This window comes from Scardinius erythrophthalmus, assembly GCF_964197995.2.
Source record: "Scardinius erythrophthalmus genome assembly, chromosome: 5".
In the NCBI taxonomy this organism is placed as follows: domain Eukaryota; kingdom Metazoa; phylum Chordata; class Actinopteri; order Cypriniformes; family Leuciscidae; genus Scardinius; species Scardinius erythrophthalmus.
Window position 1 is genome coordinate 12,286,581 of NC_138225.1, and position 13,365 is coordinate 12,299,945.

The following is a 13,365-nucleotide window of genomic DNA, read 5'->3' on the forward strand; positions in this document are numbered from 1 at the left end:
AATCTTACCGGAGTTGTTTTATGTCACCTTTGTCTCAGATATTTCTCCTAATATTTCTTAAAATAGAAACATAAATAAATCAAATAATAAAAAATTATTTTAAAAACGAATATAATAAAAAATAAAGAAAGAATCACAATTGTGACAATTATTGGCATACTGTAAAAGGGTATGGAGCTATAAAATAAATGTGGATTGCATATCTCAGATAATTCAGTGTATATTGAGATCTCTGACTTTTGCTGACTTTGGTATATTGACAAATTTGAGCACAGGTTGTTTGATTGTTGAGATCTCTCCTGAAACTCCACTGGGGACACATTAAAAAAATAATCTGAGAAGAATGAGACTTCAGCAAAAGTGTCTATTTTGTCTCCATGTTATTGGTCCTCTTTGCAGTCTAGGAGAAGTAATTAAATAAGATATAAGATTTTAAAGTGATCTCCCACAGGCTAGTAAGTCAAAGTCAAGCCAAAACTTATAATGTATAATGGAATTCTTGCTTGGGGAGCTTCTCGCAGAGCTAAGACAACGTGCAATGTGCACAATTTTAAAGAAGATTTTAAAGTATACTGTACACTGCTTAAAAAAAAAAAAGGTTATGTATATGGGAGTAAGTTTTTTTTGTTAGACAAAAATGGTAAAACCACTCTAATATGTGCCTTATAATTATTTTATAAAGTGTCAATTTATAAAAGCAATAATTAATACTTGGCTTATATAAATTCCTTTTTAATTATAGTGACCATAAACAATTCTAAAAGCAATTGAATTAGTAGTTTGGTTAATTAAAATGAAGACTGTTTGCCGTTTTTAAGAATTGTAGCAACTTGTGTTCATATTGAATTGTTGTTAACTGTGTTGAAGCACATTTCTGTGGCTTTGCAAAAGTAATTAAAATTTTACAACCAAAACAATACAAATATAAAAACAAATCTCTTTCAGAGGTGTTGTGATTTGTGATTTGTTTTCTGTCACCTCCCCAGTGAGTGCCACAATTCATCTGATCGCATTAAACTGCGCGTATGGGATGAAGATGATGATATAAAGTCTCGTGTGAAGCAGCGTCTCAAAAGGGAATCTGATGACTTTTTGGGTCAGAGCATCATCGAGGTCCGAACCCTTAGTGGAGAAATGGACGTCTGGTATAACCTCGGTAAGTTCCTCAGTCTATGTGTGTTTTAATGTTGAGTAGTTTTTGATCTCTTTAAAAAACTTTTCTCTTGAGTTTTGAAAGTAGCTCTTGTGTGTTCTGCACAGCTGGAAGTCTCACTGTGGGTTCCCCTCTGGAATTTTGAATGGGTTTTAAAAAAGTTGTTTTTGATTTAATTAGTTGTTTTAGTTAGTTTGATTTAGTAGTTAAAATTTACTGGAAAATGGCTTTCATGTTTTGTTCTATAACATAAATTACACAGTCACATCTTCCAAATCTTCTGGATTTTGAAACCTTTGTGTGCTTTTTTTTGTTGCTTTAAGTTGCTAACAAGTTGCTTCATTCAGGCTAATTAGGACCTTATTTTTCCCCCCTCATAAATCTAAAACTGATATTCGAAAACCCCATTAGAAATTCTCAAGGGAACCCATGACTAGACAGTGCTAATTTTCTCAAGGGGATTAGGACTAAAAACTGAATGGCTCCATTATGTTACACAAGAAATTAAACCATCGGTCTGCTTAAGGGTTGGGATTTCAGTGCAGGTAATAAACGATCCATGCCAAAAATATGAACTGTAATAATATATATCTTACTTCATTTTTAATGTTTTAATAAGCCTGAGCAGATAAAATTATCAAATGTAGTGATTTGCATGAATTTAGATATAAGATTAAAAAAGTTACTGTGAAATATGCCAAAATTTTACTTGTAGCTATTCATGAAAACTTGCACGATTAATATGTCCAACTTTGGTGGTGGACATTTTACAGTCAGTCAGATGGTTTAACTACTCTACGGCCACAAGGCTTCTTCTCTCTTTGCATAATAATATTACAGACATGAGAAAGCTGTTCTTCATATGTGATTTTCATAAGAGCTCAATACATTTGTGTCCAATCTGTTCATAATGGCTTCCTACACCAATAAATTGTTTCTGATCAAATATTTATCATAGAAAAAAATTAAAATGATAGGTGTTCATTTTAAAACCTTAAAGGGTTAGTTCACCCAAAAATGAAAATTCTGTCAGTAATTACTCAACCTCATGTTGTTCCAACCCCATAAGACCTTCGTTCATCTTCGGAACACAAATTAAGATATTTTTGATTAAATCTGAGAGCTGATCACTCCTCCATAGGCTTCTAAGTGATTGAAACTTGCTGGCCCAGAAAAGTGATTAAAGAGATCGTTAATATAGTCCAAGTGACTCCAGTGGCTCAATCTTAAGTTTATCAAGCGACGAGAATACTTTTTGTGCGCAAAAACAAACAAAAATAACGACTTTATTCTACTATTCATTTCCTTCTCTCTGTAGACTACAGCCACTGTAGTCACTTGGACTATATTAACAATCTCTTTAATAACTTTTCTGGGCCAGCAAGTTTCAATCACTTAGAAGCCTATGGAGGAGTGATCAGCTCTCAGATTTAATCAAAAATATCTTAATTTGTGTTCCGAAGATAAACGAAGGTCTTACGGGGTTGGAACAACATGAGGGTGAGTAATTACTGACAGAATTTTCATTTTTGGGTGAACTAACCCTTTAAGTCTAATGTCTATAAATTTGAAAGTACTGTTTATTATCGCTTGATGATAAAATTGATTAAATGTTACTGCCGGATGTTAATCCACTACTATGCTTTGGCCAAGGGTCTCCATTAGAAGCAGATGCTGGTAAACTTTCATATCAGATGTGTAATGACCATGTGTAATCTCTGATTTCTGCAGAAAAACGCACAGACAAGTCAGCGGTATCAGGGGCCATTAGACTGCAGATAAGTGTGGAAATTAAAGGGGAAGAGAAAGTGGCCCCTTATCATGTCCAGTACACCTGTCTGCACGAGGTAAAACACTTACAATATCTATTTAAATTTAAATGTCAAATGCCTGCTTACACTAATGTTCAAGAACTTAGGGTTGTTATATATTTTTTTAAAGAAATGAATGCTTTTATTCAGTAAGGGTGCTGAAAATGAATCAAAAATGACAACAGAGGCTTTTACATTGTTACAAAACATTTGTATTTAAAACAAATGCTGAATCCCAGAACAAAATTTATCATGGTTTCCACAAAAATTAAAAGCAACCTGTTTTTTACAGTGATAATAATAAGAAATGTTTCTTCAGCACCAAATCGGCATATTGGAATGTTTTAGAGTGATCATGTGACACTGAAGAGTAATGTCTTATGGCAAATTCCATCACAGGAATAAATAAACACTGCCGTTCAAAAATCGGGATCGTTTTAGATTTTGTTATGTTTTTAAAAGAAGTATCTAATGCTCACCAAGGCTGCATTTATTTGATTAAAAACAGTAATGTTGTGAAATATTATCACAATTTAATATTATCACAATTATTACAAAATAGAACTGTTTTCTATTTTAATTCAATTTGAATTTATTCCTGTGATGCAAAACATTACTCCAATCTTCAGTGTCACATGATCCTTCAGAAATCATTCTATTATGCTTATTTGCTTCTCAAGAAACATTTATTAATATTGTCAATGTTGAAAACTGTTATGTACAAATTTATTTCAGTGTTTTGTGCTACATCAGCTTTTAAAGGGCACAATTTTTCATTTAATCAGAAATCAGAAAATCTTTTTCAGAAAATCACACACACACACACACACACACACACACACACACACACACACACACACACACACACACACACACACACACACACACACACACACACACACACACACACACACACACACACACACACACACACACACACACATATATATATGTATGTATATATATATATATATATATATATATATATATATATATATACACACACACCTATTTTAAATGATTTCACAATATTACTGTTATACTGTATTTTTAATCAAATAAATGCATCTAGATTTTTCTTTTATATATTAAAATCGTACTAAACCAAACTTCTGAATGGTACATAATTAATCTCTAATATATTTATACCAAAAGCCAACAAACAGAAAATATCTCTCTTTTTTTTGTAGAATTTCTTTCACTTTGTGACAGACGTTGAAGGGCAGGGTGTGGTGAAGTTGCCCTCGGCACGTGGAGACGATGCCTGGAAGATCTACTTTGATGAGATTGCTCAAGATATTGTAGATGAGTTTGCCATGCGCTATGGGATAGAATCCATCTATCAGGCCATGACGTAAGCCATGGTTTTCTGTGTATTCTGACAGCTACAGGTCCTTTGCTGTTGACAGGAAATGTCTGCTGGTAGCGTTCTGTAATCGCATCAGTGCCCATCAATAATAAGTCAGTTTTAACAATATGAGTTGTTGTTTAAAAGAATTTTAAATCCTAAGTGGGTATTGAAATGGACTGAATATTTGGGTACAGTTGTGCACATTGATATTCCGAACAGAATATTAATGAGCCTTTTGTTTATTCAATAGAGCCTTTTTTTGGTGAGAAGCAGTGAATCACAATGAAATAACTGACTTATTGTTTGAAATGAGTGAAATATTGTTTGAAATATCTCCACATACTGAGAAAAGGAAAATTAATATGATATATTATTAAAACATTTTTATTTACTATTATTACAGTAACACTTTATTTTGATTGTCCACTTTAGACATTCTACCAAGTATAATTAACTTTGCAGTTACATGTCAACTAACTGTCATTAGAGTATTAGTAGACTGTCTGCTTAATATCTGCTAATGCATTATTTTGTTGGTCCCCTAACAGATATTCTACTGACTATAAGTAACTTGCCCAACTAAAAGTCAACTTATTCTCCCATCCCGAACCCTAACACCTAACCATAACCTCACAGTCTACTAATACTCTAATGAGAGTTAATTGACATGTAGTTGCAAAGTTACTTGTAGTTATTAGAATGTTTAAAGTGGACTATCGAAATAAACTAGAACCATTATGACATAACTGGGTGTCTGTGTCTGTCCACCTGTAGGCAGTTTGCATGTCTGTCCTTAAAATACATGCTGCCTGGTGTCCCTGCGGTAATGAGCACGCTCCTGGCCAACATCAACGCATTCTACGCTCACCCCACCTCAGTCACCAACGTCTCCGCCTGTGACCGCTTCAATGCCTCAAACTTTGGGGTAATGCTAACTCGGCATCGCACACAGCCAGTATGGACCCACCACTATAAGGACAGACTAGAGGTTGCTTATTACCTCTGTTCATTCATGAGCATATGCTCAGTAAATGTGACATAAAAACTAGCTATGTTGCATAAAAAAAAAATGAAATATACATTTGATTACAGAGTGGTGGTGACTATAATCAGAGTCACATAAAACCTTTTATCCCAAATCCACTGAGACTATATTCTGAAGATGCTGATTCTTGCAAACCATGAATGCATCTGCTTGAATTTGTGCACAGCTACAATCCCTTTCTTCGCTTTCTTGCACTGGACCTTTCTGCAGAAAGAATCTTGCTCATAAAGGGATTTTGAAAAGATACAACATAGTGAATAACTGAAATATTGTCAGCATCCCTGACCCTTTGATTCGTTCAGAAGGAGATTAGTGTCAGAGAAACGTACCTTGGGTCTTTGAAAATGTTAGAGGGTTTGTCATTTTTGCTCTGACTTTATAACTAAATACATTACCAAATACAGAAAGAAACAACCAATTTTGTTTTGTTAGTTTAATTCTTTTCACCACTGAGTCATCTTTCTCTCTGTTAATGCAGAAAGATCGATTTGTTAGACTGCTGGATCAGCTCCATAACTCTCTCCGCATTGACCTGTCAACATACAGAGTAAGTATTCATCATGTACTGTAACTTAGCCTGATCTACAGGGACAATCGATGCAGCCTAGCATGGTTTATTGTAAAACAAATTACAGCTTGATCGGAATATAGCACACAATAAAAAAAAATTTACCTTAAAGCTTGGGTAGGCAACGTTTTCCTAAACACTTTTTTGTTATACTTGTTGAAACTTCTTCACATCCTGATAGCAATTAATAATAGAAGTGGTCTAAATATTAAAAAAAAAAAAAATAAATATATATATATATATATATATATATATATATATATATATATATATGTTCTGTGGAAGTTTCAGGACCAAAAAATGTTTTGTCTATTCATTGCATTATGTCCAAATGCAATGATAGTATGTCCTACCTGCCATGTATTTTCATACAAAGGCAAAATTAATCTGCAGCAGTCAGGTGGTACAATTCAGCGACCTTTAAGTTGTTTACATTCATTATTTTCTTTTAATGATATGTGCTTTGAGACAAAAATTTGCAGACTTGTGTGTTTTAGAGGAGTCGTGGTGTTGGACAGCACTCTGAATGGAGGGTCCATGAGATCTAAAGCTAGCTTGCTATTGCTAGCCACTCAATAATTGCCTACCCTAGCTTTCATTTTTTTAATGCTTCATTTCAAGCTCTTTACGGACACGGTTGTCTCCTTGGTAAACAAGTACACTAACTTTTGAAAAAAAACTTTATTGGGGCAGAATTTTTCCAGGAAATTAATTCCACCACAGTGGGACAGCTGAATTTTGAAAAATAAAACATTTTTACACAAATATTGAAGTAATTTATATTTATAAAACAAATATTTATGTAATAATTAATATATTTTTGCAATGGATATTCATGGTTTAAGATTTAAAATCAGGTCTTGGACAAGGGTAAAGCAATAACATCTATTTATGAAGGGTATTTAAAAGGTATGAAAATATGTAAAAAATCATTAAAAAAAAAAGATTTGTCCCTGAGACATAAAAGTAAAGAAATTTGTAGAAAAATATTTTTTTCTATATTTAGCATAAATTTTTAATGAAATGAATCCACACATATCCAAAAAAATCATGGTTGCTGACATATATTTTTATGTGTACTATATATTTTTATTGTGACCCTACAATAAATCTTATGTATTTCAGAATAACAATGTGCATAGTGGAGTCTAAGATGCAACTGATCACATGTAGTCTTGGTCTTAACTGGTTTTGAGAGTGGCTGGCATGTATACTCTTTATAACGATATATAGACTTGATCAATAACATATATACATATATTTTTGTGATACGATGTTTTTCTATGATTGTTGAAGTTCGATGAAGTTACTATCTTTCCAAGATCATATTGTGCTTCTAACTCAAGCTTCCTGTGATGTTCTTTCTGTCCTTTTGATCTCCAGAATAATTTCCCAGCCAGCAGTAAACCACGTCTAGCAGATCTCAAATCCACTGTGGATTTATTGACTAGCATTACATTCTTCAGATTGAAGGTATGAAAACGTACCTCTAAATCTTATCAAGGAATGGCATGCGATATTGCTCTTTTTGTTGTTTATACTGTATTTGGGAGTTACAGGGATGTGGGTCTTATTTGTAATATATATATTGAGTGACAGATCCTATAGAGATGAATAATTCAATTGTGTTTCAGACAGCCTTGAGTAAACGCTCAGACATTTCTGTCTGCCTGAGTTCATACAGTAGAAAAGGATAATAGAAGGTTTGAGATGAAGATTGATTTCTTTGTGCTGTAAGGGAGAGGCCTTTGTGCGGGCTTTCATAACGGAGATTAGTCACTATTGATTTGACAGCATGCTACTTGTTAGCGGGAGTTACATTGTTATATATAGACATACAGACATGCTCTTGTCTACTGTGGTGCCCCCTGTGTCCAGGTTCTGGAACTGCAGTCTCCCCCGCGTGCGGCCCATGTGGTCAGGGACTGTGTGAAAGCGTGCCTCAACTCCACATATGAGTACATCTTTAACAACTGCCAAGAGCTGTACAACAGACAGTTTCAGCCGGCCGTGGAACCTGTGAGTAAACACATTCATGTCATGCGCAGGTGTGTGTTTTTATACACACGGATGGTAATGTTTACACTTGTGTTTGATGGTATGTTTAAATTTGGAGATTAGATTGCCATTATCAGAGGTTGAATTTCTCATTGGTAATACCAACATTTCAACCTAGGATATCTATCTATCTATCTATCTATCTATCTATCTATCTATCTATCTATCTATCTATCTATCTATCTATCTATCTATCTATCTATCTATCTATCTATCTATCTATCTATCTATCTATCTATCTATCTATCTATCTATCTATCTATCTATCTATCTATCTATCTATCGGTCTGTCGTCGTTCTGTTCTATTTTTTTGTCTGTCTTTTGTTGTCTGTCATTCTATTTTTCTATATGTCTATTGTCTGGTGGTTCTGTCTATCATTCTGTTTGTTGTTGTCTGTTTGTTCTGTCTATCATTCTGTCTGACTGTCATTCTGTCCATCATTCTGTTTGTCATTCTGTCTGTCTGACACCATTCCTTCTTTCTATATTTGTCTGTTGGTCTGTCGTTCTGTCTCTTTTTCCATGTCTATTGTTCTGTCTATCATTCTGTCATTTTATTTGTCCTTCGATTTATCTGTCCTCTCTGTCGTTCTGACTTTCTATCATTCTGTCTGTTCTGACTGTCTGTTGTTCTGTTATTCTGTCTATCATTCTTTCATTCTATCTGCCCTTCTGTCTTGTTGATCTGACTGTATGTTTTCTGTTTATCATTCTGTCTGACTGTCATTCTTTCAGTCTATCTATCCTTCTTCTGCATCTATCATTCTGTCTGTCAGTCTGTATGTCTTTCTATTTTTCTGTCTATCTCTCTATTTGTCTGTCTGTCATTGTATCCATCATGCTATCGTTCTATTCAACAGAAACCAAAAGAAAGGAAAGAGGTAGAAGAGGGTGAAGAAGAGGAAGATAAGAAGGATGAGAAAGAGGAAGAAACTGCTGCTGTAGAAGAACCAGGACCAAGCATTCAGAATTTGGACTTCTGGCCTAAACTCATCACCTTGATAGTTTCCATCATAGAGGAGGACAGGAACTCCTACAGTCCGATCATAAATCAGTCAGTGACTGCACAGATACACATAACATCACACACAAACACATGAGCTGATACGTTTAACCTGGTGTGTCCTGTGCAGGTTTCCTCAGGAGCTAAATGTAGGGAAAGTCAGTGCTGAGGTCATGTGGACACTCTTCGCACAGGACATGAAGTATGCACTAGAAGGTATGAAGAAAAATACATTATTTATTATGTATGGGAAATGTGTGTGCCCTTAAAGGAGAACTCCGGTCAATTTTAACATTGAGCTCATTTTTTTGTACATTTGGAGTGCTGTCAATACAGAGAACAATAACAAAAATGGGTGTTGCCTACACCTAGGGTTGGGTATTGGTTAGTTTTTATCCGATACCAGTACCTACTCGGTATTTTTCAAACGGTTCCGGTGCTTAAACGGTTCTTGAAACGGTACTTAAGAAAACTAAACTGCACACACTTTATCAAAAAAATAATACCTGTGTGTGTGTGTGTGTGTGTGTGTGTGTGTGTGTGTGTGTGTGTGTGTGTGTGTGTGTGTGTGTGTGTGTGTGTGTGTGTGTGTGTGTGTGTGTGTGTGTGTGTGTGATTTTCTGAAAAAGATTTTCTGATTTCTGATTAAATGAAAAATTGTGCCCTTTAAAAGCTGATGTAGCACAAAACACTTGAGTTAAGATCAAATTTTGTCTTCTCATATTATGACTTTTACAAATCAGAGAAATATCTGACACTGAGCAGAAATATTTAACACACAGTATAGCCATATAAATATACTTGATATTGATATACTTCATACTTGATATTCAAGATTTGCAGTTGGCATTAAAATACTAGACTAACCCGAAGAGGAACACTGGCAGCTGAACTTGAACTTTAGTCAAGCGTGTCAGAGGTTTTGGGTTCTAATCCGCATTCGTAGTTTTTTATTTATTTTTTTATTTTTTTAAACCGATTATGCTCATCAGTGGTTGTATATCAAGCAGGGACACTTTGTGTCCATTATATTTTGAGATTTCACCAGAACGAATAGATATGAGGCGCCGTCTAGGGCTTAAATCAAACTTCATTCACGCACATATGAAACCCTTGCATACACATGTACTAGGTAGTCACACATAGGCTACATGTATACTGCTGAATGCTCAAACTAATACATATGAAATGCACAACTTCTAAAGTCGCTCACGCACACACACGCAAAATCTACACACACGAGACGCGCGGAACTCTCCGCGCACATACTCATCTGAGACGCGAGCGCGCGCACACACACACACACACACACACACACAAACTCTCCACGCACATAATCATATAGACGGCGCGTCGGCGCCTCGTAAATAGATCGTTTTCCGCAACGTATTGAAGCGCGCGTCCGAGTGAAGACAAGTGTGTGCGCGAGCCAAGAGAAAACACTGTAGCCTATCCGCGCCACTTATCGCAGCGGCAACGAGCACTTCGATCACTTGATTTAAAAAACACATTTCAGCGCTAGATCTCTTATTTAACAAACGAACTAAATGAATGCTCTGCTGGTTAACTGGAGATGTTTTATTATTGGATCATTCGTGCCGCGAGATGTTTTATAGGGGGAGGTAAAAAACGTCAGGCACCGAAATCAGGCACCGAAAGTTTTGTTCTTATTCGGTATGGTTACTACCGTTTACGTCGGAACCGGTTCCCTATTGGAACCGAGTTTCGGTACCCAACCCTACCAACACCGAGTTATTCAATTTTTAAAATTTGCACCCTGTTGACTTCAATGGGGCAAGTACTAAACCTGCTTTTAGCCTCTTAACATCCTTGATGTGTCATTACAAGTGCACAGAAAATGTGAGTGATTCCTTCAGAGTGAACACGAGTGAATCTGACTGCAGTAGATGTGAAAGATATGTATAAAAATGATGTTATTTAAGCCAGCGCAAATACCTGTGTTTACATCCTGTTTTCGGTTGAAGTCCAAAGTAATCGATTGCCGAGTTCACACGCGTGATCATAGGTAACTAAACCTATGCGCGTGAACTCGGCAGTCGACTACTTTGGACTTCAACCGAAAACAGGATGTAAACACAGGTATTTGCGCTGGCTTAAATAACATAATTTTTATACATATCTTTCACATCTACTGCAGTCAGATTCACTCGTGTTCACTCTGAAGGAATCACTCACATTTTCTGTGCACTTGTAATGACAAATCAAGGATGTTAAGAGGTTAAAGCTGGTTTAGTACTTGCCCCATTGAAGTCAACAGGGTGCAAATTTTAAAAATAGAATAACTCAGTGTAGGCAACACCGATTTTTGTCGTTGTTCTCTGTATTGACAGCACTCCAAATGTACAAAAAAATGAGCTCAATGTTAAAATTGACCGGAGTTCTCCTTTAAAGTATGTCTGTGTGTACTACAATTTTTTTTTTTTTTTTTAGATTACCTTCATAACATTGCCCCATCTCTCCTTTTTATTTGTCTCTGTCTTCAGTTCTTAAACATATCGTCCTTGGTCATTGGAAGAATGGTAAAGGATTATAAGGAGTCATGAGAGTGTGAAATTGGACTTACATGTCTGGATATAGATACAAGATAATCACTTCACTCTGCTAAGGGGCCATAATATACACTTTTGTGACTTTTTTTTACCATATTGCCCATCTATTATGTTTAGTTTACATTAACATATTCTACCAGTTCGTTGACCCTTTGAATTAACCAGGTAATGTGAATTTGCATGCAAAATGAGCTGAAATTCCAATATAGTTGGCACTACCAAATACTTTAATAACAGCTCAGCTTCTATGATTTTGACACAGTGAAATATTAGTATTGGGTGATTATGTATAGTATCGGCCCTACTTCCTCCTTTTGTCACTACGATTGGGTGCTGGGTTCTGAATAATAATAAATATATGTTCAGTGTTATGTTAATGTGCTTATTGTGACAAGCTGTGAGCTTTGCATTGTGGAGGTTTTATTTCAAAGCAGCAATGCAAATCTTGTTTTTGAGGATAAGACCCCTTTAAAGGTTTATAACACTCTTTTTGGTCTGGAGTCCTCACTCTCTCATTGCTACATCAGAGTTAGAGAATAGAACCCCCAGTTTCGTTTTAGATCTTCCGAGTAGGAGTAAACAAGAGTTAGACACCTCACTGAAAAAATCATCTTTTCCTTTTGATCCCATCCACCTTTTCTTTTGAAACCACCCCTTTTATTGCACACCTGCACTTTTTTCTTTTTTTCTCATTGTTCTTCATCTCTCTCGTCTCTCCTGCTGCCGCCTTGTCTTGTTTTTAGCACCTGCCACATTTCATATTCGCAGACTTGATTTTTACGCTGGTAAGACATACGGTTAAGTCGCTGTGAGAGTGTGTGTGCGCGTGTACACTGCTGTTCAAAAGTTTGGGGTCGGTAATGTTTTTTTGTGTTTTTGAAAGAAGTCTCTTCTGCTCATCAAGACTGCATTTATTTAATCAAAAATACTGTAAAAATGGTAATATTGCAAAATAGTATTTCAATTTAAAATAACCGTTCAAAAGAACAGGCATTTATTTTAAATATAGGTTCACATTTGGTTCATTTTTGATTCATTTGATGCATCCTTGCTGAATAAAAGTATTAATTTATATTTAAAAAAAATTCTTACTGACTTCAAAAGTTTCAATCGGAGTGTATGTGTGTGAAGTGCATTTTCTTAGCGTTAGCCTCTGTGAGTGAGTACAGTTTGAGACTGGGATGAAACAGCAGTTCATTCTTAGTTTATAGTTTAGCGAATAATTAATATGTCGAAGCCGAAGGAAATTCGTGACATGGTCAAATGAAATGAAATCTGCCGACTCATGCTTGTTGTCTCCCCAGAGCATGAAAAGCTGAGGTTGTGTAAAAGTGCGGACTACATGAATCTGCATTTCAAAGTCAAATGGCTCTACAATGAATACGTCTGCGATCTGCCTGGCTTCTCTGAATCTGTCCCAGAGTACCCATCGTGAGTCACGCTGCTTCTAATACACTTTCAGAGCATCTTTGGCTGAAGTTTTCTCTTTTTTTTCTTCAAATAATCTGCAGTTTATCACTCACACTCTGTCATCACCTACTGTCCCAAATCGACTGCATGCCTGGCTTACATGCCTGCATACTTTCTTCTGATGTTTAAACATTCTTGACTATTTGCTGCCCTTCTGCTTCATTCCTCCTCCTGTTTCTCTATATTTCTTCCTTCATTTCCCATGTGTAGGTGGTTTCTGCCATACGTTCTCCAGTGGCTGGCTGAGAATGAGGAAGTGTCAATGGAGTTTATGCATGGAGCCCTTGAGAGGGATAAAAGAGAGGGGGTATGGTTCAGTAACTAACTTTTCTGTG

The 13,365-nt window shown here is 35.7% G+C and overlaps 1 protein-coding gene across 1 annotated transcript in view; it reads left to right on the forward strand.

The window, feature by feature from the left end:
• unc13ba (unc-13 homolog Ba (C. elegans)) overlaps positions 1-13,365 on the forward strand; it is a 49,706-nt gene that overhangs the window by 8,852 nt on the left and 27,489 nt on the right. The window contains exons 9-19 of the mRNA XM_081365983.1: positions 987-1,156; positions 2,885-3,000; positions 4,155-4,318; positions 5,090-5,240; positions 5,839-5,907; positions 7,312-7,401; positions 7,807-7,947; positions 8,848-9,041; positions 9,121-9,206; positions 12,865-12,991; positions 13,241-13,337. Coding sequence (XP_081222109.1) covers positions 987-1,156; positions 2,885-3,000; positions 4,155-4,318; positions 5,090-5,240; positions 5,839-5,907; positions 7,312-7,401; positions 7,807-7,947; positions 8,848-9,041; positions 9,121-9,206; positions 12,865-12,991; positions 13,241-13,337 — 1,405 coding nt within the window. The remainder of the gene's footprint in view (positions 1-986; positions 1,157-2,884; positions 3,001-4,154; positions 4,319-5,089; positions 5,241-5,838; positions 5,908-7,311; positions 7,402-7,806; positions 7,948-8,847; positions 9,042-9,120; positions 9,207-12,864; positions 12,992-13,240; positions 13,338-13,365) is intronic.